The sequence below is a fragment of the Leiobunum rupestre genome, chromosome 5 (assembly GCF_980474605.1).
Source record: "Leiobunum rupestre chromosome 5, qqLeiRupe1.1.hap1, whole genome shotgun sequence".
Classification (NCBI taxonomy): Eukaryota; Metazoa; Arthropoda; class Arachnida; order Opiliones; family Sclerosomatidae; genus Leiobunum; species Leiobunum rupestre.
In genome coordinates this window covers 25,292,905-25,318,064 of record NC_143388.1, presented here as the reverse complement: position 1 = coordinate 25,318,064, position 25,160 = coordinate 25,292,905, and the positions used below count along the sequence as shown (strand labels likewise).

Here is a 25,160-nt window from a genome sequence, read left to right as displayed (position 1 = left end):
CACTGACTCGCGCGTTTTTGAATTCACAGTGGTCGGTTCATATTTAGAAAGTGGAAACATTATCCCTCTACAATCAACGGTTGAGAAGTTATCACGTTTCCAAATTTTCGTCGAAGTTGCGTTATTTATAATCGCTTGATGCATTTTAGGTGTTTCCTAGTTTCGACGAAAATTTGGAAACGCGATAACTTCTCAACCGTTGATTGTAGAGGGATAATTTTTCCACTTTCTAAATATGAACCGACCACCGTGAATTCAAAAACGCGCGAGTCAGTGCCGTAGAACCAATATTTAAAAAGTTGTCAAAAATGAGTTTTGACGGTTCCCGCCAAACTATTAATTTTTGGCGGACGAAACCGATAAATAACGAAAGATATTAGAAAATAAATAAAAGTTGCAATTGGTTTTATCAATCTATCTATTATAGTTTTCTAGCAGAATTAAAAAGAGGGCAAAAATGTCAGCTGTCGAAGACTTTTCAAACAGAGTGTACCGCTTGGCTCTCATCGGCCACGAAAATACGAAAGGTTATATACAAAAATTTCTACTTCGGGATAATAAGCACGTTGAAACGATTTTTAGAGTTGGTCCCAATCATACTCATTTGTTATTTCGAGCGCTTTTGGAAATCTATAGCTTTAGCGCGAGCGTATAACGTCACTTAATTTTGTGAAAAGATATGATTGGCTAGTCTTAGAAGGCCTTAAGTGTGGTACTACAACGGGAATTCAAGTAGGAAAAGTCCAATAATAATGAATTGTTCGAGTTATTGCATGAGCCTGTCTTTGCCTAACTCGACCTCGAATAAGAATAAGTAATTGGAGAATACTTGTCGAATACCAAGTACCAAAAAATTGCATATTCGGGTATCTGATTACTCGAATAAGCTGCTCTCTAAACTCGTCGAGTATTTGTTTTTTCTATCCTCGTTGCTTCAAAGTTCAAAGAGAGGTTTTTATAACTTTTTGGGGGGCAAAAAAACGGTACCTACAAAGTTGTGGAAACTGTTCATTTAAATCAAAGGGATATATTTCAGCATTGAAAGTTACTTTTTACTCCATTTAAAATTTTTTCATGATTACTTGAATAAAACCAGCTCCTAATCAAGTACTCGACTCGCATGAGATAAAATTTCCCCTTAATCAAGTACTCGACTACTTGACTCGACTTCAATATTACTCGACTCGAAGAAGAGAAAGTTTCCCTTTTATCAAGTACTCGATTACTCGACTCGACTTCAATATTACTCGACTCGAAGAAGAGAAAGTTTCCCTTTTATCAAGTACTCGATTACTCGACTCGACTTCAATATTACTCGACTCGAAGAAGAGAAAGTTTCCCTTTTATCAAGTACTTGATTACTCGACTCGACTTCAATATTACTCGACTCTAAGAAGAGAAAGTTTCCCTTTTATCAAGTACTCGATTACTCGACTCGACTTCAATATTACTCGACTCGAAGAAGAGAAAGTTTCCCTTTTATCAAGTACTCGATTACTCGACTCGACTTCAATATTACTCGACTCGAAGAAGAGAAAGTTTCCCTTTTATCAAGTACTCGATTACTCGACTCGACTTCAATATTACTCGACTCGAAGAAGATAAAGTTTCCCTTTTATCAAGTACTCGATTACTCGACTCGACTTCAATATTACTCGACTCGAAGAAGAGAAAGTTTCCCTTTTATCAAGTACTCGATTACTCGACTCGACTTCAATATTACTCGACTCTAAGAAGAGAAAGTTTCCCTTTTATCAAGTACTCGATTACTCGACTCGACTTCAATATTACTCGACTCGAAGAAGAGAAAGTTTCCCTTTTATCAAGTACTCGATTACTCGACTCGACTTCAATATTACTCGACTCGAAGAAGATAAAGTTTCCCTTTTATCAAGTACTCGATTACTCGACTCGACTTCAATATTACTCAAATCGAAGAAGAGAAAGTTTCCCTTTTATCAAGTACTTGATTACTCGACTCGACTTCAATATTACTCGACTCGAATAAGTGAAAGTTCCCCTTAATCAAGTACTCGATTACTCGACTCGACTTCAATATTACTCAACTCGAAGAAGAGAAAGTTTCCCTTTTATCAAGTACTTGATTACTCGACTCGACTTCAATATTACTCGACTCGAATAAGTGAAAGTTCCCCTTAATCAAGTACTTGATTACTCGACTCGACTTCAATATTACTCAACTCGAAGAAGAGAAAGTTTCCCTTTTATCAAGTACTTGATTACTCGACTCGACTTCAATATTACTCGACTCGAAGAAGAGAAAGTTTCCCTTTTATCAAGTACTTGATTACTCGACTCGACTTCAATATTACTCGACTCGAATAAGTGAAAGTTCCCCTTAATCAAGTACTCGATTACTCGACTCGACTTCAATATTACTCAACTCGAAGTAGAGAAAGTTTCCCTTTTATCAAGTACTTGATTACTCGACTCGACTTCAATATTACTCAACTCGAAGAAGAGAAAGTTTCCCTTTTATCAAGTACTTGATTACTCGACTCGACTTCAATATTACTCAACTCGAAGAAGAGAAAGTTTCCCTTTTATCGAGTACTTGATTACTCGACTCGACTTCAATATTACTCGACTCGAAGAAGAGAAAGTTTCCCTTTTATCAAGTACTTGATTACTCGACTCGACTTCAATATTACTCGACTCGAAGAAGAGAAAGTTTCCCTTTTATCGAGTACTCGATTACTCGACTCGACTTCAATATTACTCGACTCGAAGAAGAGAAAGTTTCCCTTTTATCAAGTACTTGATTACTCGACTCGACTTCAATATTACTCGACTCGAAGAAGAGAAAGTTTCCCTTTTATCGAGTACTTGATTACTCGACTCTACTTCAATATTACTCGACTCGAATACTCGATGAAAAGATATTTGATACTCGAAAACCGACTGGATTGCCTAAACCCACTACTCGCACAGCCCTAGCGCTGACCTCTCGATTAGTGCTTGGAATTGTTTATTCATTATCCACAAAATTTCCGATTTATTTAACAAAAGTTGGTAAAAAGAATATAATTTTAACTTATTTAATTATGTTTTTTACGCAACCAAGCATTTATTTGAATTAAAATGGTATTTATTTAAATAATTGTTTGTTTTGTTTAAATAATAGGCTTATCCACTTTCGATTATTTAAACATTTTACAATTATTATTCAAATATTGGTTATTTAATAAATATTTAAATATCGCCGAACTTATTTTATCCATGGATAAAAGTTAATCGAACGCCGACCTCTACTCTCGATTGAAAGAATCTGACCAAACCCCATTTGAGTCAGGTTTGATGTTATTTGCCAACGTTTCTAAGAGTCATTCTTACCTTGTTGACGAGCTCCTTGACGGTATTGACGCTTCCTCCTATGCAAGCCAAGTGAAGAGGCGTATGTCCGAAGCTGTCTTTTACTTGCGTGTCGCTCCCAGAATGCACCAGCAGCTGCGTTATGTCCGGGTACCCTGCCGAGAGAACAGCAAACCCTATGGATTCCAAACTCACCGGTTTACTCTAGCACTTCCCACCGATTCTCAGATACCAGTTGCGTTATCAGGCCTGAGCTAATCGAGGGGCTAACCAGTTCCTTCAAAAATGTACGCCAATTACAATAGACCAAAACTACCTTAAGCCCCATTTTCATGCTCGCTGGTAGCGGATAAAAATCGTCAAAATTCGCTTCCGCCACTCGCAAGCGTGAAAATAAAGCTAAAATATCTGTTTGAAACAGATCGACGCGGAAAGTGAAAAGTGTGTAGCGGAAGCGGATTTTGTCGATTTTTACCCGTTACCAGCGAGCATGAAAATGAAGCTTAAGGCCTAAGTCATCAAGCGACTTTTGAAGCCATTAATTTAGGTGACCGGGTTACGATGCGTACATAAGGAGGGTGGTGGCAAGCCCAGCATGCCACGCGATTGAGCCTACAGCTCCCTACACCCACTATTACCGTTAACCTCAACAAGTTAACCAATAAATCAGTGGGGAGAGAACTTGCAAACTCAACGCGGAAGGAGTTGTTCCGAGTTTTCACCCAGTGCCACAAGCTGGGATCGAACCCAGCTCCTCTTGCTGCGAGGCGAAAGTGCTAACCCAAACTACCAACTTCTTCCATACAATAACAGCCAAACTGTATTTTGCAGTTGCTCGCTATTTCCTAAAATTACTCCAAAACTAGCGATTAATTTTCGCGTAGTAGTAGCATGGATGAAGGAATATGACTGGAACACGGGGTACAATCATAAGGATGAGCATCTCAATAGGAAATTTGGCCGACTAAAATACGCTAGCGCCACCTGCGCGCGGGCGCTCGTACTGCAAAAATAAATTAAATTTATATTTTTATTTCCGGCGGGACGGAGCTTTCAAAATGGAGGGTTTTAGCAAATCGTCGAAGTGGAATAGACAAAATTGTGCGGCCCTTAGTTGTGTAAATTCGAGAGCTAATAACCCCTAAGAATTCTTTAAGGTAATTACTAGTCTTTACGTAATTAAAACATTTCTTACGCCTATTATCCAACTAATACCACTAAGCCTTGTCACGTCACTTAATTATTATTCAGATGTTCCCAATGCATTGAGAATTCTGGGAGGATTGATTTATTTGGACGAGAGGCGGAGTTATTTAAAGCTGAGGTTGTTCCGTGTGCTAATCACTTTGAAGCACACTTTTTTTATGATATTTCCAAATGGTTAGATATGTAATTATTCTTTATAATCTCTTTTACTGAATTTAATGTCTTTATAGAAACAACCTGTTAAAAAATGAATTGCTTTGAGGGTGAACTTAACTACTATGACTCTAAACCATGAAATTTATATCATAATCACAGAAACCCTGGATGTAATTTATCAACTGAAAACAATGTAGAAGGAATCCATAGTAGTGATTATACTTGAGTATATTAAAATAAACTATTGAAGGCCAGCTATATAATAAAAAACGAAAACATTCACTAGTGGTACCATTATGATGTTATATTTTCTAGTAGAATTAACAAGCATATTCATTTTATAGGTCAATTCTGAAAGTCAGTGAATGAAAATTCCCATCCCCTTATAAAGTGAACAGTCACTTCACCTACATTATAATGCTGTCTTAATCGTGGGAATTGTCTTTGCGGTGTTAAGACATAAGTGAGTTCCCTTCTCCTGAATTTTGGAATTGACCTATAAGTCGCAAGAAGACTTGGCTCTTATACCCCCATGGTTCCAATATCATAGGTAAATAAAAAAAATTGAATTTGAAATCTTAATTTAACTAAAGGGCTAAAATATATTTTTAATAGGAAAACTGAAGTTTTGAAATAAATAATCATGAATGGATGACAGATTCAGGCCCAAATCAAATTTTCCACCTCCAAAGCTGTTTTGATAAGCTACTACAGATTACAGATAAACAAAATCTCTTGGAAATCACAATATTATTGATATACATGTATTAAGAAAAAATAATAAACTTTTTATTTACTATGGTATAATTGTAATGATTAAAAAATATTTAGTACTACCAAATACCAAATCAAATAATCGGTTCGCCAAATCAAATAGTGCTTAAAACGATTTGTCAAATATTTTATTTGTTGACCAAAATTTTATATTTGAAAATAGCTATAAAAATATTTGATAATATCAAATCATTTGGTATTTGGTCAAATAGTTCCAAATCAAATAAACCTTTCGTAGTGTTTTCCTTAATTTTATCGCTTAATTTTAACCATTTATTAATTTGCAAACCAAATATGCATATCATTTGACCCTAACACCGCTAATACTAGGGATATCCTCTATATTACTGTCAAATGTTAAATTTGGGCTGGTTTCCATCACTACATTTAAGTTTTCTACATCTTTGATACTTAGATTTGATGGTTCTAATTCTTTTTGTGGTACATCTTCAAACAGTTCAATTTCAGGTTGTTTTAGAAATATTGTTGGAAATGCATTTTTTACCAGGCGTTTCTTTAAAGACATTAAATTCAGTAAAAGAGAGATTATAAAGAATATTTACACATCTAACCTCTTGGAAATATCATAAAAAAAGTGTGCTTCAAAGTGATTAGCACACGGAACAACCTCAGCTTTAAATAACTCCGCCTCTCGTCCAAATAAATCAATCCTCCCAGAATTCTCAATGCATTGGGAACATCTGAATAATAATTAAGTGACGTGACAAGGCTTAGTGGTAGTAGTTGGATAATAGGCGTAAGAAATGTTTTAATTAAGTAAAGACTAGTAATTACCTTAAAGAATTCTTAGGGGTTATTAGCTCTCGAATTTACACAACTAAGGGCCGCACAATTTTGTCTATTCCACTTCGACGATTTGCTAAAACCCTCCATTTTGAAAGCTCCGTCCCGCCGGAAATAAAAATATAAATTTAATTTATTTTTGCAGTACGAGCGCCCGCGCGCAGGTGGCGCTAGCGTATTTTAGTCTGCCAAATCTCCTATTGAGATGCTCATCCTTATGACTGTACCCCGTGCTCCAGTCATATTCCTTCATCCATGGTAATAGTGCTAAATCTGTAATCGATGACGTAATCACTTGAATACAGTCAAAGCTACAGGCTTGTACATGTACACCGATTACGGATAGTGGTCAGCCAATCGGAGGTAATAGTTAGGATAGTTATGATAAATCAGATAATCCGTATTAAGGGTGTGATATTATCAGATGGGTTGATACGGGTCAAAACGCAAACCAGATGGTTTGATCCGAAACTAATCTGAATTCATCGTAAACCGAAAAACACGATTTCAGATGCCTCAAGTTCTCGATTTCAGTTATCCCCCGATTCAATTATTTTCGAAATTTGTATTACTGTTTATTTTGATTTGTTAACTGTTCACATAATTGTGGGATTTAACCAAGCCATCGGTATTTGGCTTCAAAAGTCACTAACTAGTTTAAGTTATGCCTGTGCGGTTCCTCGCGTATTTTCTTGGCTGATTATTATTAAATATTTAGCTTAATCGGAAACAGAGATAATAATCAGCTAAGCTAATACCCAAGGCACCACCTTAGGCCCAAGTCATCAAGTGACTTTTAATGCCATTAATTTAGTTGGCCGGGTTACAATGCGTAGGAGGGTGGTGACAAGCCCTACATGCCACGCGAGCCAACAGCTCCCTACACTTACTATTACCGTTAACCTCAACAAGTTAACCAATAAATCAGTGGGGAGAGAACTTGCAAACTCAACGCGGAAGGAGTTGCTCCGAGTTATAACCCAGTGCCACAAGCCCCACTAATTAATGTCTGATATCTGAGAATCATCATGACCAGCTCAGTTGTTCGTTGGACCACTAGTAACTAGTGGTCCAACGAACAACTGAACCCTGGGGTTCCACGGAAAGGTCACAGGGGTTCCGAGAATTCACAACGCGGCCATCTTTGTTTGCGTCCAGAGTCTTTTAAGTTAAGTAAAAAAATGAGTTGGGGTTCCACCAGAATTAGGTGGATAATTTAGGGTTCCATAGCAAAACAAAATTGGGAACCGCTGTACTAGTTAGTTTAATCTAGGAGCCACAAACCAAAGGAGAACGCGGCTAGCCTTTAAACACGCTAACGCAGTGTTGTGTACAAATTTCATTGGACGAACCTTTACGCTGAACGTTTTAAGTGGGGGGGGAGACAATTTCCTAATTATCCCCTTCCGACGGCAGCAGGCGCTAACGCGTCTAATTAGTCTAACCAATGCAAGAGAATGCACGAATTCTGACGGGTTCCGTTCTCCTTGTGTGGGTGCTGTGTTTGTTACTCCTAGGTTAAATGGTCTCGTTGGAGTAGGAAGTAGCGGATCGTACCTTTGTAGGCTGCCCAATGCAGCGCGCTGTCTCCGTTGTTGTCCCTGAGCTGGTGGTCGGAGCCTTTGGCCAGCAAGTAGCCCACCAGGTGGGTGTTCCCCTTCTGGGTGGCTACGATCAGCGGCGTCCGGCCCCGAGTGTCCGTCGCGTTTACTGATACTCCGGCCTGCAAGAAACGAGGCAAGACGAAAGACCAAAAAGCGTTTAATCGAATATCTATTAGTCGCTTCATATATCGATTAATCGATGTTGTAACAGTTACTGGTTCGAGTATAAGATTAATAATATCGATTCGGTAATTGATGCAATTGAAAATCGATTTTCGATTCATCCTTTTTTTTCGCTCAGGGTCGTGTAAAGACCTTTCTGAAGGCGATGAGCCCTTATTGTACCGGGCCCCTAAAATAAAGCTGATGGGCCCCTAAGATCTCCCCCCCCCCCTCATTTTTTGTATTACATATTTTAAATCTTATACATTTTCAATCCTAATAATAATATAATTTAAGAATATTTTATTTCTCCATTGAATATTCAACTCGATCAATGTTACCCTATTTTCCCCTTGAATATTCAGCTCGATCAATGTTACCCTATTTTCCCCTTGAATATTCAACTATCTCAATGTTACATTATTTTCCCCTTGAATATTCAGCTCGATCAATGTTACCCTATTTTCCCCTTGAATATTCAACTATCTCAATGTTACATTATTTTCCCCTTGAATATTCAGCTCGATCAATGTTACCCTATTTTCCCCTTGAATATTCAGCTCGATCAATGTTACCCTATTTTCCCCTTGAATATTCAGCTCGATCAATGTTACCCTATTTTCCCCTTGAATATTCAGCTCGATCAATGTTACCCTATTTTCCCCTTGAATATTCAGCTCGATCAATGTTACCCTATTTCCCCCTTGAATATTCAACTCGATCAATGTTACCCTATTTTCCCCTTGAATATTCAACTATCTCAATTTTACCCTTGAAAGAACTGTACATTTTTAAACAACCAATCAGTTTTACGTTTTTAACATCTTAAGGATTTCTGTTAATATTGGGGGTTTCTGTTAATATTGGGGGTTTCTGTTAATATTGGGGGTTTCTATTAATATTGGGGGTTTCTATTAATATTGGGGGTTTCTATTAATATTGGGGGTTTCTGTTAATATTGGGGGTTTCTATTAATATTGGGGGTTTCTATTAATATTGGGGGTTTCTATTAATATTGGGGGTTTCTATTAATATTGGGGGTTTCTATTAATATTGGGGGTTTCTATTAATATTGGGGGTTTCTATTAATATTGGGGGTTTCTATTAATATTGGGGGTTTCTATTAATATTGGGGGTTTCTATTAATATTGGGGGTTTCTATTAATATTGGGGGTTTCTATTAATATTGGGGGTTTCTATTAATATTGGGGGTTTTTATTAATATTGGGGGTTTCTATTAATATTGGGGGTTTCTATTAATATTGGGGGTTTCTATTAATATTGGGGGTTTCTATTAATATTGGGGGTTTCTATTAATATTGGGGGTTTCTATTAATATTGGGGGTTTCTATTAATATTGGGGGTTTCTATTAATATTGGGGGTTTTTATTAATATTGGGGGTTTTTATTAATATTGGGGGTTTTTATTAATATTGGGGGTTTCTATTAATATTGGGGTTTTCTATTAATATTGGGGTTTTTATTAATATTGGGGTTTTTATTAATAAAGGGGTTTTTTATTAATATTGGGGGTTTCTATTAATATTGGGGGTTTCTATTAATATTTGGGGTTTCTATTAATATTTGGGGTTTCTATTAATATTGGGGGTTTCTATTAATATTGGGGGTTTCTATTAATATTGGGGGTTTTTATTAATATTGGGGGTTTTTATTAATATTGGGGGTTTTTATTAATATTGGGGGTTTCTATTAATATTGGGGGTTTCTATTAATATTGGGGTTTCTATTAATATTGGGGGTTTCTATTAATATTGGGGGTTTCTATTAATATTGGGGGTTTCTATTAATATTGGGGGTTTCTATTAATATTGGGGGTTTCTATTAATATTGGGGGTTTCTATTAATATTGGGGGTTTCTATTAATATTGGGGGTTTCTATTAATATTGGGGGTTTCTATTAATATTGGGGGTTTCTATTAATATTGGGGGTTTCTATTAATATTGGGGGTTTCTATTAATATTGGGGGTTTCTATTAATATTGGGGGTTTTTATTAATATTGGGGGTTTTTATTAATATTGGGGGTTTTTATTAATATTGGGGGTTTCTATTAATATTGGGGGTTTCTATTAATATTGGGGTTTTTATTAATATTGGGGTTTTTATTAATAAAGGGGGTTTTTATTAATATTGGGGGTTTCTATTAATATTGGGGGTTTCTATTAATATTGGGGGTTTCTATTAATATTTGGGGTTTCTATTAATATTTGGGGTTTCTATTAATATTGGGGGTTTCTATTAATATTGGGGGTTTCTATTAATATTGGGGGTTTCTATTAATATTGGGGGTTTCTATTAATATTGGGGGTTTTTTTTGTTAATATTGGGGTTTTTGTTAATGAATTAACCCATTTAAATTATTTTTCAAATTCAAATTTTTGATCGACATGGGACAAAAATATTGTTAATGAATTTCGTGACGCCTATGTTTAAAGGGAAAATAACCCTAACAGTGAAGTTCAAGTTTCCATAAATTATCAACCGTTGAGCTAGAGTCTAGAAAAATGATAACGGAAAGCTTGTAACTGTTAAAACATCATTAAAATTTAGAACATTATCCAATAATATTGCATAAAATATCAAAAGTTGTGTTTTGTCAACATGAAACGGAAATTTCCAATATAATTATTATTACTTTAAATAAATTTTTAATTTGTCAAATTTCATTAAATACGTATTTTATCTCAAATCAATCGCTAAAAATATTTCCGGAAAAAATAAAAACGTGTAGAGGTACTTTAAAAAAAATCCAGCTTAATTTAATTCAGCGTTCACCCTTAGCAATTAATAACTGAAACTAATTTCAAAATAGAATCACCGTTTTAATGTCACAACTATAATCAAGATTGGTTGAAAATGACGCAATAATAATAAAAATAATAATAAGCCAATAAACGAACAGATTCCAACTTTAAAATTTACGACCTCGCCCCTTTCTGTAGCGCCATCTATAGCTCCCTCCTTTAATGATAAAAGGGGAGCTAAAATCTGCCCATTTTAAGGTTCCGAAAGTTTTGGGAAATGCGTTCGTAGATAATGGCGGGAGGAGGATCCTGCTCCCTCCGTCCACTCTTCCCAATATTATCTCTGTGACGGGGAAAATGCGCCTCGGAGGGGGGCTTCCCCTTATCTTTCGTTCAATTTTCGGAGAGAAAAACCTTATTGGATTTCGCGGACTCCTAAACGGTTTTTCTCCTTTCTATCTCGGAACTCTCAGTTATCTCTAAGTAACAAAACTAAATGATTCCAACTTTTCTCGACGGTTAACTGGCCGCTGCCTATTAAGCTTCCTATTTACAAAAGTGAGATAAAACAGACAAGCTGCGAACTCCGTATCATCTAAAATGTAAATCATTTAAACTAAGTCCACCATTGAATTTTTTTAACACTTTTATCCATTTTGAGTGCTTTCAAACGAGGCAACATTTTGGGCCAACTTGGTTTTCTGTTCGATTAAAAATTGTCGAGATTTCGCGCGAAGAAAATTCTTAAAAGAAATACCACTTCTACTGCAAATGGTGCTTCCAACCTATTCTATTATAAGGGCTTGCCACGGTATCTTCCCATTGCGCCGAATTCCCATTGCGCCGAATTCCCGGTAGACTGAATTCCCGGTAGACTGAATTCCCGGTAGACTGAATTCCCGGTAGACTGAATTCCCGGTAGACTGAATTCCCGGTAGACTGAATTCCCGGTAGACTGAATTCCCGGTAGACTGAATTCCCGGTAGACTGAATTCCCGGTAGACTGAATTCCCGGTAGACTGAATTCCCGGTAGACTGAATTCCCGGTAGACTGAATTCCCGGTAGACTGAATTCCCGGTAGACTGAATTCCCGGTAGACTGAATTCCCGGTAGACTGAATTCCCGGTAGACTGAATTCCCGGTAGACTGAATTCCCGGTAGACTGAATTCCCGGTAGACTGAATTCCCGGTAGACTGAATTCCCGGTAGACTGAATTCCCGGTAGACTGAATTCCCGGTAGACTGAATTCCCGGTAGACTGAATTCCCGGTAGACTGAATTCCCGGTAGACTGAATTCCCGGTAGACTGAATTCCCGGTAGACTGAATTCCCGGTAGACTGAATTCCCGGTAGACTGAATTCCCGGTAGACTGAATTCCCGGTAGACTGAATTCCCGGTAGACTGAATTCCCGGTAGACTGAATTCCCGGTAGACTAAATTCCCGGTAGACTAAATTCCCGGTAGACTAAATTCCCGGTAGACTAAATTCCCGGTAGACTAAATTCCCGGTAGACTGAATTCCCGGTAGACTGAATTCCCGGTAGACTGAATTCCCGGTAGACTGAATTCCCGGTAGACTGAATTCCCGGTAGACTGAATTCCCGGTAGACTGAATTCCCGGTAGACTGAATTCCCGGTAGACTGAATTCCCGGTAGACTGAATTCCCGGTAGACTGAATTCCCGGTAGACTGAATTCCCGGTAGACTGAATTCCCGGTAGACTGAATTCCCGGTAGACTGAATTCCCGGTAGACTGAATTCCCGGTAGACTGAATTCCCGGTAGACTGAATTCCCGGTAGACTGAATTCCCGGTAGACTGAATTCCCGGTAGACTAAATTCCCGGTAGACTAAATTCCCGGTAGACTAAATTCCCGGTAGACTAAATTCCCGGTAGACTAAATTCCCGGTAGACTAAATTCCCGGTAGACTAAATTCCCGGTAGACTAAATTCCCGGTAGACTAAATTCCCGGTAGACTAAATTCCCAGTAGACTAAATTCCCAGTAGACTAAATTCCCAGTAGACTAAATTCCCAGTAGACTAAATTCCCAGTAGACTAAATTCCCAGTAGACTAAATTCCCAGTAGACTAAATTCCCAGTAGACTAAATTCCCAGTAGACTAAATTCCCAGTAGACTAAATTCCCAGTAGACTAAATTCCCAGTAGACTAAATTCCCAGTAGACTAAATTCCCAGTAGACTAAATTCCCAGTAGACTAAATTCCCAGTAGACTAAATTCCCAGTAGACTAAATTCCCAGTAGACTAAATTCCCAGTAGACTAAATTCCCAGTAGACTAAATTCCCAGTAGACTAAATTCCCAGTAGACTAAATTCCGCCAATGTTTTTGATGAAATTAGCCCAAAGGCGGGTTTTGTATTTTTCTAATCGACTGACGCATTATTCACAATTGAGCGACCCCAAAAAAAAATAGTTTTTCTTTCTACTCCTTTTGATTTTTTATGGAAGCGTTTTAATATATTTTTAAGTCTGTTAGGTTAGGTTAGGTAACACTGCATGCTGTTCTGACAGATGCTGAAACGGATAAAACCGAATCCTAAACCCGGAGAAGTGCGGGTTTTTCGGTCGAATGGGATTGGGTTCGGTCGAATGTAATTCGGCGTAATGGAACAGATTCCTTGACATCACCCTCCTACGCATTGTAACCTGGCCACCTGAACTAACGGCTTTAAAAGTCGCTCGATAACTTAGGCCGAAGGTGGTGCCAAGGGTATTAGCCTAGCTGATTATTATTATTGATTATTAGTTAAGATAATAAGTTACATTATCTGACCTGAGGTAATTATTATGATAAATTAGATTTACGTTCTGATATTGAGGCATTAAAAGTTGCTAGATGACTTAAGTCTAAGGTGGTGCCTTGGGTATTAGCCCTGCTGATTATGATAAGTATTATTATATCATCAGATCAGTTGATACGGGTTAAAATGCAAACTGGATAGTTTAAACCCGAAACTAAGCTGAATTCGTTGTAAAGCAACAAACTCCTTCATTTCAGATTTTAGATACCTCACAGTTATCGATTTTAATTATCCCCCGATTTAAATTATTTTTGAAATTTTATTAACTGTGATCAGTGCGCCGTTGGTACCACTAACTGTAAAATATGTCAATTTATATAATAATAATAAGCTAGGCTAATCACCCAAGGCACCACCCAAGGCCTTAGTCATCAACCGACTTTTAGAGACATTAATTCAGGTGGCCGGGTTACAAGGCGTAAGAGGGTGGTGGCAAGCCCTGCATGCCACGCGAGCCAACAGCTCCCTACACTAACTATTAATACTACTACTATTTATTAACTACTATATTAATAAAGACATTTAAAATTAATATTATTATTCAGTTTCGCGTAATTAAAAGGATGTGTATGAAAAGTATTTAATTTAAATATTTGAAGAAAAACCAGCTGTTCTTCTAAACATATTGTTGATATATTTAAGCATGAATTTATTCATATTCAACCGTGAATATAGAACGGTAGGTTATATACCAGTCACTGTTAAAAAAAAAGGCTGGACTTTCTGCCGATTTACGTCACAACGACTATTTAAACGAGCCAATAGGAGGTCAAAGCAAATGACGCAAAAATCCCGCTCGCACTCTGGAGTGACAGTGAGTCAATTTTTTCCGTTTCGGTTTTAGACTCCCTAACTTATCGGATCTAGGCTTAGAATCATTTGAAGTCGGGTTGAATAATTTTTATATCTTTGGCTACAGTTAAGAATTCTGTTTTTGAAATGATTTTTGAAATATCATTTTCAATTCAGTCTTGATTGATAAGTATCACAGTCAAGACTGAGTTTCCCATCACTTCTGTTAACAAACGTAAACCAAAATGGTCTAGATGTTTGAGCATTTGTGGTTTTAATATTCCTTCCTCCTTAACCTAGCAATAACCTTTTGGGTTTAATTGTTCACTCGCTTTTATTTTAGACAAACAAAAACTAATTTGACCCGCAACTTTCGGGTTTTTCATACCCATAATGGCTCTTATCAAACAGACTCAAAATAGTTATGGACGCGAAATTTTAGGCAGATGGTTGTATGCGGTGACGCCACTGTGGGCGGGGTTTATAAGCTTAGCCTTTCTTTGAACGTTATAGGAGGTCTATATTCATGGTTGAATATGAATAAATTCATGTTTTAGGCTATAAAACTGAATTTTTTGTAAACCAAAGTTTATTTTTCATCCATAAATCAGTATAAAAAGGTAACTTTGATTTATTGAATAAAGTTTTGTAAGCATTGTTACATACCCTTTAAATTATTTTTTTGGAAAAACAAAATATGAGCAAGTTTTAATATTTTTGCCCCTTGTAAATTCCTATGTGGATGTACGGTGTTAATTAACACCAAAAATTGGATGGAATTAAATAAATTTAAATAATAATTTAATACAAAATAAAATAAAGTTATTTATAATATAATAAATATAATATAATATAAGTGTTTAGTTTTCTCTTACGCGGTTTCTTAAGCCTTTAATACCTTGAATTTGAATCGACCAAAAAGTTGGATTGTGGCAATAGACGCTTAAATAAAACCTGTTCAGCCATTTGCCTAGAAGTAGTAATACCGAGAGCCATGACATACTTGTAAAAGCGCTATATTTTAAAGCGCGCGCTGCTTAATATTTCAATACAGAAGGGCTCGTTAAATCTCGCACGCGCGTCCCGAAATAAAAGATGCGCGCGCGCTAACAACTTTAGCCTTACAAATAAAACTAACATAAACACGTTACTATTTTATTCAGTGACTCGCGCATGCGCGTAGGGGGGAAGGAAAAATAGAGCGGCATTTATTTAGTCCCTCCCTAGGCGCAGCAAACACAAGGAGATCGCAGCTAGCCTTTAAACACGCTAACGCAGTGTTGCGTACAAATTTCATTGGACGAACCTTTACGCGGAACGTTTTACGGAAAGGGGGGAGACATTTACCGAATTTTCCCCTTCCGACGGCAGCTGGCGCTAAAGCTACCAATGAAAACTGTACGCGAGAAAATGCACGAATTCTGACGGGTTGCGTTCTCCGTGTGTGGGGTGCTGTGTTTGTTGCTCATACGTCCCTCCTAGTAAAACATTTGGGGGAAGCCATTAAGCCTATGTAACACCTTTAACTACCCTATTTGAAGTTTTGAGTCGACCACCAAAATGTTGGTGGGGGTTATGACATATTTGACAAGGATATTGACCCGCTGTGAACTGGCCGCCGAGTGTGAAATGAAGAATGGTGTTACCTGAATGAGGGCGTCCATGATAGCCACGTCTCCGGTCAAGCAGGCCCAGTGGACGGGTCGAGGTTCGGGGTCGCTGAGGCTGGGCGTGTCCAGGGGCATTCCCAGCTCCACCATGAAGGAAAGGATGTCGCTAAAGCCCAGCCGACACACCCAGTGGACAGTGGTGTGGCCTTCGCCATCTCTTTCGTACAGGACGCGTTGACCATAGTGCTCCACCAAGTAACGGACCGCGTCCAGTGAGCTGACCGAAACAACGAGAGCAAATACTCTTGTCAGTTAACCAATTGTCGACGATTATCTTACGCATTTCTCTTAAAGACCTAGGTTTTCTTCCGCCTGTCACCCTATGAATTTGCTTTCCTTCCAAACAAATACCCTGGTGGTAGGCCAACAGCGGAACACGTTGGCCTACCACCAGGGTATTTGTTTGGAAGAAAAGTAAATTCATAGGGTGACAGGCGGAAGAAAATCTAAGCCTTCAAAGACACTAAAACAGTTTAATTGAGTTCAGTGTAAATAGTAAGCTGACCTTATAACTCTTAGATTTAAAAGATATGTACTAAATCAACAATGTAACATTTTTAATAATAAGCGTCGGAGCCGGAAGTCGTCATAGCCCAGGAGTTTAGCAGAGTTAGTTATTATTTTTTTTCAGTTTCTCTCAAGTTTTCATAAACTAAAATCCCTCCTCCCATTTTCGGCTACTTTTTAATAAGTGTAGAATAATAATTTGAATTTCAATTTATGATTAATGGATTTATGGAGGTTGGAAAGACATGTGGTGTTTGGTTTTTGGGTCTTCAGTCTCCACTGTAAGGCTTGGTCTCTTAGTCTGGAGGTTTTCAGTCGCCACTGTAAGGCTCGGTCTTGGGGTTTTCAGTCGCCACTGTAAGGCTTGGTCTCTTGGTCTCCGGGTCTTCAGTCTTCTGATAACTTTGGGTCCTGGATCTCCGAGACTTCAGTCATCTGATAACTTTGGGCTCTGGATCTCCGAGTCTTCAGTCTCCACCGGAAGATTTGGTCTCTTGGTCTCCGGGCTTTGTCTCCACTAGAAAGTTTGGTCTCCACGTCTTCAATTTCTGAATTTCGGATCAGAACTTTCACTTAATCGACTTCATTTGCATAAACTTCACAAAGTTTAGTGGAGCTACGAATGTGGGCGTGGATAAAAGTTTCGGAAATTGTACAGCAACACATCAACACGTACGAAAATCTCATTTTTACGAAACATATACATTAATGGATATTAAGGAAAGAAAACTACTTCAACCTATATTTAATGTAAGCCATACGCTGTTGATTACACGCGTTAGCTACGAAGGATAAATTTAAAGGGGCCTTAATAACAATCAAGACTATTGCGAAGCGAAAGCGAGGCCTGGCATTAGTTTTGGAGTCAGAGACTCGGTACAGTCAGATGGGTTCGAAGGTACGCCCAACCGTCACCTGAGAGTAGACACGGCGAGCGTGGCTTTGTACCGAAACGCCAATACAGGAAGCAAAATCATGTGGAAAACTGATTTGGCTTTTCCAATAGCGGGCTTGACTCCTCCCACGGCGTTGGCGCTGAGTGTCCCTTCAGCGGCGGTCCGTATTCCGTCGCCGTAGCACGCGATTATACCATTTATACCCCGGACAAGTTACGCTAATAGTCAGCTCGGTACAGTTCCAACAAAGCTTTCTGTAAATGTTTTTCCAAAGCCCCCCCTACCCCATATAAGTATATAATATGTTATTCTTGGCCCCTTCTTATATAATTCAAATACACCTGCACCGAAGTTGAACCGCCTTCTGTACCGTGCTTTGGTCAATACTACAATACGAGTTACTTCTGACTTTGGACCAAATTTGTACTCTGTATTGGCTTTTCTAGGCCTTATAAACTAACATTTGAAACCTCCACCAACCCCTTACCTATACTTGCCGTACATTAAAGATTATAAATCTGTAAGTGAAATTGTAAATCCTGAAATCTGGGTGAAAATACCAGAAATCAAAACGTTCTCTGAAATCTCATAATCCGTTTCGAATTTCTGAAATCACTTTGAGATTCAATATCCCGTACGCAAAATATGTTAGTGTCGGACCCCTTGAGTTGGATTGTATGGTTGACATAATGTATCGTTATCCATACTTTAAAATAAGTTTATGCTTCTTTAAGTGTTTCAAACCGAAAAGTTTATTAATTAATGCAGAAGTTGATTTAATTATTTTTAGATTAATCCAATGTAAATATTAACCCTTACTCGTAATAACTATTTAATCGTGTTGAACCTAATATTCAGCAAATTTGCTATCTATTATTATTTAGTTAGTATAAGCGTTTTAAATTAGAATTGACCTAATAGCGCTTGTAGATGTGTTCTAGCGGCAATACACCGGTGTGCAGGAAGAAGTTATTTTCCGGCGTTTACCTTACTAGACGTAGACCCGTAATACGATTCACGTTCGTAAAAACTTTTATACCAAATAATTATCCCTAATTATAACTAAATCGTGTTGAACTAGATTTCGGGCAATTATCTATTTATTTTTTACTAATTAGTATAACCGTTTTAAATTGAAAATTAATGAAAAAAGTGGCCTATTTTTGAGCTAATAGCGCCTGTAGAAGTGTTCTAACCGCAATACACCAATGTCCAGGAAGAAGATAATTTCCGTCATTTACCTTACTAGACACGTAATAAGCTTCACGTTCGCAAGATACTTAATATACTAAATAATTATCCATAATTATAACTAAATCGAGTTGATCTAGATTTCGGGCAATTAACTATTTATTTCTAACTAATTGGTATAACCGTTTTAAATTGATAAATAATTCCAAAATTTGGCCAATGTTTGATCTATTAGCGCCTGTAGAAGTGTTCTAACCGCAATACACCAATGTCCAGGAAGAAGTTAATTTCCGGCGTTTACCGTACTAGACCCGTATTACGCCTCACGTTCGTAAGATACTTTTATACCAAATAATTATCCGTAACTATAATACTTGAATCGTGTTCAACTAGTTTTCGGGCAATTATCTATTTATTTTTTACTAATTAGTATAACCGTTTTAAATTAAAAAAGAAATCCAAAAGCTGGCCTATTTTTGACCTATTAGCGCCTGTAGAAGTGCTCTAACCGCAATACACCGGTGTCTAGGTATAAGTTAATTTCAGGCGTTCGAAAGATACTTAATAATCAAAACCGCCGTCGTTCGAAACACGTGGCGGACGGCGAACTATCATCAGCGCGTAATATTTGTTGGCGGGCGCTAGAGCCCGTATTGATAGAAACGAATATTGTTCTCACCCAGTTTTGATAACGTCGAAGATATCGCTTCCAGGTGAGAGTTCTTTGATGAGTTTGAAGCCGTTCTCCGGGGCCTTTTCGGGCGAGTCGTTGGCGAAGAAGAGGTCCAGCCCGAGGCCCAGCCCCAGATCGAAGCCGATCCATTCCGCGACGTGCTGGGCTAAGTTGAGCTTGTTGCCGTTGCGGTCTCTGATTTCCTCTTTTTCATACGCGTGGTCGGTTACCATCATTGCCCGACATCAAATGCATATCTTCCGGATGAATTTGACGAATTTTAATTTATTCCTACAGTTAACACTCGGCGGTAGAAAAATAAACGTTTAATTTATAAATATCTATATTTCTATAATCCTATAATTGTGGCATGATTATATTATTGACGGAGGGCGGTTTGGGGGGATTTCGAGGAGCGAGTTTGACGAGATAGTTCGGTGAGCGTGTGATTGAGCGACGGATTCTGTTTGGCGAAGTGTGCTCGTCTGGCGACGGGGCAGACAGATTGAGAGAGAGGGAACCACGGCGGCCGCCCAGCTTAGACTGACGGGACACTGCTGTCCTCTTCCGCCGTCAATGGCTCGCGCATTGCGGTACTTTTCGGGGGACGCGAAAAACACTAGCAGAAGACGCCGAGCGCTGCCGGCTGCCGGGCTGCCGGATTATTATCGGCTTCCGTCTTCCAGCGCCGTTTGGGTGCGTTTAGTGCGATCCTTGTTTAGTAATCAGGTATACAAATCGTAGGTAAGAAAATCATTGGAAATCTCGGGAGGGGGGTCTCGCGTTTGAAATTTGGGGAGGGGGGCCTCTCGTTTGAAATTTGGGGAGGGGGGCCTCTCGTTTGAAATTTCGGGAGGGGGGCCTCTCGTTTGAAATTTCGGGAGGGGGGTCTCGCGTTTGAAATTTCGGGAGGGGGGTCTCGCGTTTGAAATCTCAGGAGGGGGTCTCGCGTTTGAAATTTAGGGAATGGGGTCTCGTGTTTGAAATTTGGGGAGGGGGTCTCGCATTTGAAATCTCAGGAGGGGGGTCTCGCGTTTGAAATTTAGGGAATGGGGTCTCGTGTTTGAAATTTGGGGAGGGGGTCTCGCATTTGAAATCTCAGGAGGGGGGTCTCGCGTTTGAAATTTGGGGAGGGGGGCCTCTCGTTTGAAATTTCGGGAGGGGGGTCTCGCGTTTGAAATTTCGGGAGGGGGGTCTCGCGTTTGAAATCTCAGGAGGGGGTCTCGCGTTTGAAATTTAGGGAATGGGGTCTCGTGTTTGAAATTTGGGGAGGGGGTCTCGCATTTGAAATCTCAGGAGGGGGGTCTCGCGTTTGAAATTTGGGGAGGGGGGCCTCTCGTTTGAAATTTCGGGAGGGGGGCCTCTCGTTTGAAATTTCGGGAGGGGGGTCTCGCGTTTGAAATTTCGGGAGGGGGGTCTCGCGTTTGAAATCTCAGGAGGGGGTCTCGAGTTTGAAATTTCGGGAGGGGGGCCTCTCGTTTGAAATTTCGGGAGGGGGGTCTCGCGTTTGAAATTTAGGGAATGGGGTCTCGTGTTTGAAATTTGGGGAGGGGGTCTCGCGTTTGAAATTTGGGGAGGGGGCCTCGCGTTTGAAATCTCAGGAGGGGGTCTCGCGTTTGAAATCTCAGGAGGGGGTCTCGCGTTTGAAATTTGGGGAAGGGGGTCTGGCGTTTGAAATTTGGGGAGGGGGGCCTCGCGTTTGAAATTTCGGGAGGGGGGTCTCCGATTTATTGTTTTATAATTGGCCTTTATTATAAGCGTCCTATTATAAAGAGCATTTTATAAACAAGCGTTTATTAAACGAATGCCTTCACGTTTCTAGCAGTAGAATATTGGTGAGTTGGAAAACAAGGTGAAGTTGTCAAAAGTACACTCTGTTTGAAAAGTCTTCGACAGCTGACATTTTTGCCCTCTTTTTAATCCTGCTAGAAAACTATAATAGATAGATTGATAAAACCAATTGCAACTTTTATTTATTTTCTAATATCTTTCGTTATTTATCGGTTTCGTCCGCCAAAAATTAATAGTTTGGCGGGAACCGTCAAAACTCATTTTTGACAACTTTTTAAATATTGGTTCTACGGCACTGACTCGCGCGTTTTTGAATTCACGGTGGTCGGTTCATATTTAGAAAGTGGAAAAATTATCCCTCTACAATCAACGGTTGAGAAGTTATCGCGTTTCCAAATTTTCGTCGAAACTAGGAAACACCTTAAATGCATCAAGCGATTATAAATAACGCAACTTCGACGAAAATTTGGAAACGCGATAACTTCTCAACCGTTGATTGTAGAGGGATAATGTTTCCACTTTCTAAATATGAACCGACCACTGTGAATTCAAAAACGCGCGAGTCAGTGCCGTAGAACCAATATTTAAAAAGGTGTCAAAAATGAGTTTTGACGGTTCCCACCAAACTATTAATTTTTGGCGGACGAAACCGATAAATAACGAAAGATATTGAAAAATAAATATAAGTTGCAATTGGTTTCATCGTTCTATCTATTATATTTTTCTAGCAGAATTAAAAAGAGGGCAAAAATTTCAGCTGTCGAAGACTTTTCAAACAGAGTGTACATACTGTAATTCTTAGGAGCCCTTTACAATATGTTATTGTATACTTTGGGTGGTTATTGAGGAAATAAATTGGATTAAGTTAGAAAAATCAGTCTTCTCAAAGGCCCGTTACTAACCCTTCTGTTAATATAGCAGTATATATTTGACAATAAGTAATTACAATAAATAAATTAGTTTTAGGTTTTCGAAATTATGTAACCGCACTAGAAATATTTAGCCATGACAAGAGCCTGTAATTCTGTTGTTTGCTTTAAATCGAATATCAGATTTATTCGATCGAATAATTTTTTAAAGTGACATCTATTGGTTAGCTAAACTAATACCCAAGGTACCACATAGTAGTCTAGATTATCTTTGATAGAGCCAAAAGGCGCTTCAATAAATGCCAGTCTCTTTTTCTCTCCACCCCCTCCCCCCACGCGCATGCGCGTGAGTCACTGAATAAAATAGTCACGTGCTTATGTTATTTTTATTTGTTAGGCTAAAGCAAGTCCTTGACTAAAGTTTATAACGCAACTTATTTTTGGGACGTGCGTGCGAAATTGAATGAGCTCTTCTACATTGAAATATTACGCAGCGCGCGCTTTACAATATAACGCTTTTACAAGTACGTCCTAGCTCTCTGCATTAATACTTCTAGGCAAATCGCTGAACAGGTTTTATTTAAGCGTCTATTATTATATATTATGTTTAAGTTATTTTATTATATTTAAATTTATTTCAGATTAACGTATTAAATACAAGTCATCGTGTAAAAACGTTTGGTAACGATAACTTACGCCGCTAACGCCCCCTTGTTGCGCGAATTTCTAAGAACGCGAGGTAATAACATTTCACGCTATATAGGGCGACATTCAACTGAATTTTTCTAAGAGCTTGAGAATTATGAGTCTATATTTGAACATTTTTTTTTTTTAAATAGAGCTAATACCCAAGGCACCACCTTCGACCACATAAGCAATGTTGCTTGTGCGTGATCAAGTAATAGGTGGCCGGGTTACAATGCGTAGGAGGGTGATGGCAAGCCCTTCATGCCACGCGAGCCAACAGCTCCCTACACTAACTATTACCGTTAACCTCAGCAAGTTTTTATGGAAGGGGAAACCGAAGATCTCGGTGGAAAACCCCTTTAACCAGTGGGGAGAGAACTTACAAACTCTACGCAGAAGGAAAAAATACGATCGACAATCGCGTGAATAATACGAATAATATCGGCCATAAATAATCAGCACCCTAACAAATCAATATCAGAAACATATCTAACATTAAAAATAACTTGGCGCAGTCGTCGCGTATACACTTTATCAAAAGTATATAATATATATTGAGAGAGAAGTATCCATATTGGATATAAAAACGAAACCTCTACATTCGCCGGCTCGAATCAGTTTTTCTTTTGCCAAGCCGAGGCGTACCCCAGATACCCAGGACATCTAGTGACTTTTATTGCCTTTAAATTAGGTGACCGGGTTAAATTTTAGGGTTGGCAAGAACCAATCAGACTGGTTTTAACCGCCGAATAAAATCCATGGTTAAAACAAGGACAGTAGATACAGGGACGAGAAAGTGTATTGGCGCCCTCTGTAGGAATATATCACCTAAAACGACCTAAACGCAAGGAGAGTTAGTTGTAAACAAAAAAAATGGCGGTCACCTAATTTTAGCGGTTCTTGACGAGGCTTAAGTGTTCAAAACAAATGGGCATTTCATTATATACGCTCGTAGTTTTATTTTTAATTGAACATCAAAATGGTAAAAACTAACTACAATAATACTGTCCATGGTGAACCACGTCTTAACAATGGCCGCGGTTTGTTTACATCTAACTCCCCGTGAATATGAAGACGTTTAAAATCGAATTTTGTTTCCTGCTTTCTCGTCCCTGTATCTACTGTCCTTGGTTAAAACTACTTTTTTTTATTAAAAAATATTGAAAAATTGAGAAATGAATTAGAAATATTGGAAAATGAAAATTTATTTCAAATTAAAATGCAGAATATTATATTCTGCATTTTCTATTCCAAAACGAAACTAACACTTAACCTTCACTTTTGCTACGTCGTCTCACGAAGTAATGAGTGCTAGATATGAGCAATTGGGGGATCTTAAAATTCATTTTGCGCGTGAAAATACGTCGCCATGTCAGGGTATAAAAGAAAGTAAGTAAGACTGCTATACCTCACAATGTAAAGGCACTGTCACGCGCAAAAACGTCATTTTGAAAAAAGTAATGAGGGCTAGATATTTTTTAACCGGTTTAAACCACCGGTTTTTTTCCAACCTTCTTAAATTGGCCCTCAAGGGGTCGGAGTGTGCAATCACTGGTGGCTTTACCGGGGAGTCGGGGTCCGGCTCTTGTAACCCGTAAGGGCGGTGGCGCACTGGGAGATGTTAGCTCCGTCCAAAGGGTCCTATCTCCAACCTCCGACTTCGGTCAGGTGTGGGCTGGATACTGGGCTTCGGCCCAGGCTAATGGAGAGGGGCCGGGCAAACTGGCCGCCTCGGCGGATTGAGTAGCCTGCTGTGGGGCTGCGGGCCTCCGTATGAGGGCACGGCGGACCCATCTCCCGGCCTTTTGGGCTCCCACCGGGATCTCCGGTGCCAGCTGTGCCGGGTTATGCGGGCTGCTGTGTGCCCGCCGTTCCCCTTTAGGAGCTCTCTCCAAAGGGCTTGGCTCCCTGCCTTTGTAGGTGGGGTGTCGGCCGGAGTTGTTAGAGCATCCGTTCTCTATCCCACTGCTGTGTGCGAAGTGGCGGGCTGGTCGTCCCATTGTTGCACCTTCTGCTGGGTTGAGCGGCTTGCGTCGAGGGTGCGACCATCAGTAGTGGGGTTCTGCTACCCATGCTGGTTTTGTCACCTGTCCGGGCTTGTGGACGCTGGCGTAGGGCATTCTGATGATAGGCCTCCGGTGGTGTGGTTCTTTTCTTACCGGTACACCGGGCTATAAATTCTGACAACAACCTTCTTAAATTGTGTAGCTCCCTACACCAAGGATCTAATATGTTAGAAGCCCGTGTTTTCAAAACGCCGGCAGCGCCGTCGATATTAAGAGAGCCTCTAAACGTGGGACGTCTTGTTTCTATTCCCTCAAGGACAAATTTTGACTGTGCTTCCTCCATATGTTTTGTCCTTGACGGAATCTAAAGACGGATTCTCTATCGCGCATGACCCACCGACGGCGCTGCCATTTTTCGTCCCTCGCCTCGTATCCTTCTAACATATAGGA

At 39.2% G+C, this 25,160-nt stretch overlaps 2 protein-coding genes across 3 annotated transcripts in view; one reads left to right on the top strand and one right to left on the bottom strand.

Annotated features, from left to right (window-relative positions):
• LOC149943950 (uncharacterized) overlaps positions 1–19,881 on the bottom strand; it is a 31,848-nt gene extending 11,967 nt beyond the window's left edge. The window contains exons 1-4 of the mRNA XM_090176250.1: positions 19,364–19,881; positions 16,067–16,307; positions 7,831–7,996; positions 3,355–3,488 (exon numbers count right to left, since the gene is read on the bottom strand). Coding sequence (XP_090032376.1) covers positions 3,355–3,488; positions 7,831–7,996; positions 16,067–16,307; positions 19,364–19,593 — 771 coding nt within the window. The 5' untranslated portion in view covers positions 19,594–19,881. The remainder of the gene's footprint in view (positions 1–3,354; positions 3,489–7,830; positions 7,997–16,066; positions 16,308–19,363) is intronic.
• LOC149943949 (chitinase-3-like protein 1) overlaps positions 1–25,160 on the top strand; it is a 66,169-nt gene that overhangs the window by 20,340 nt on the left and 20,669 nt on the right. The gene's annotated exons all lie outside the window — the stretch shown is intronic.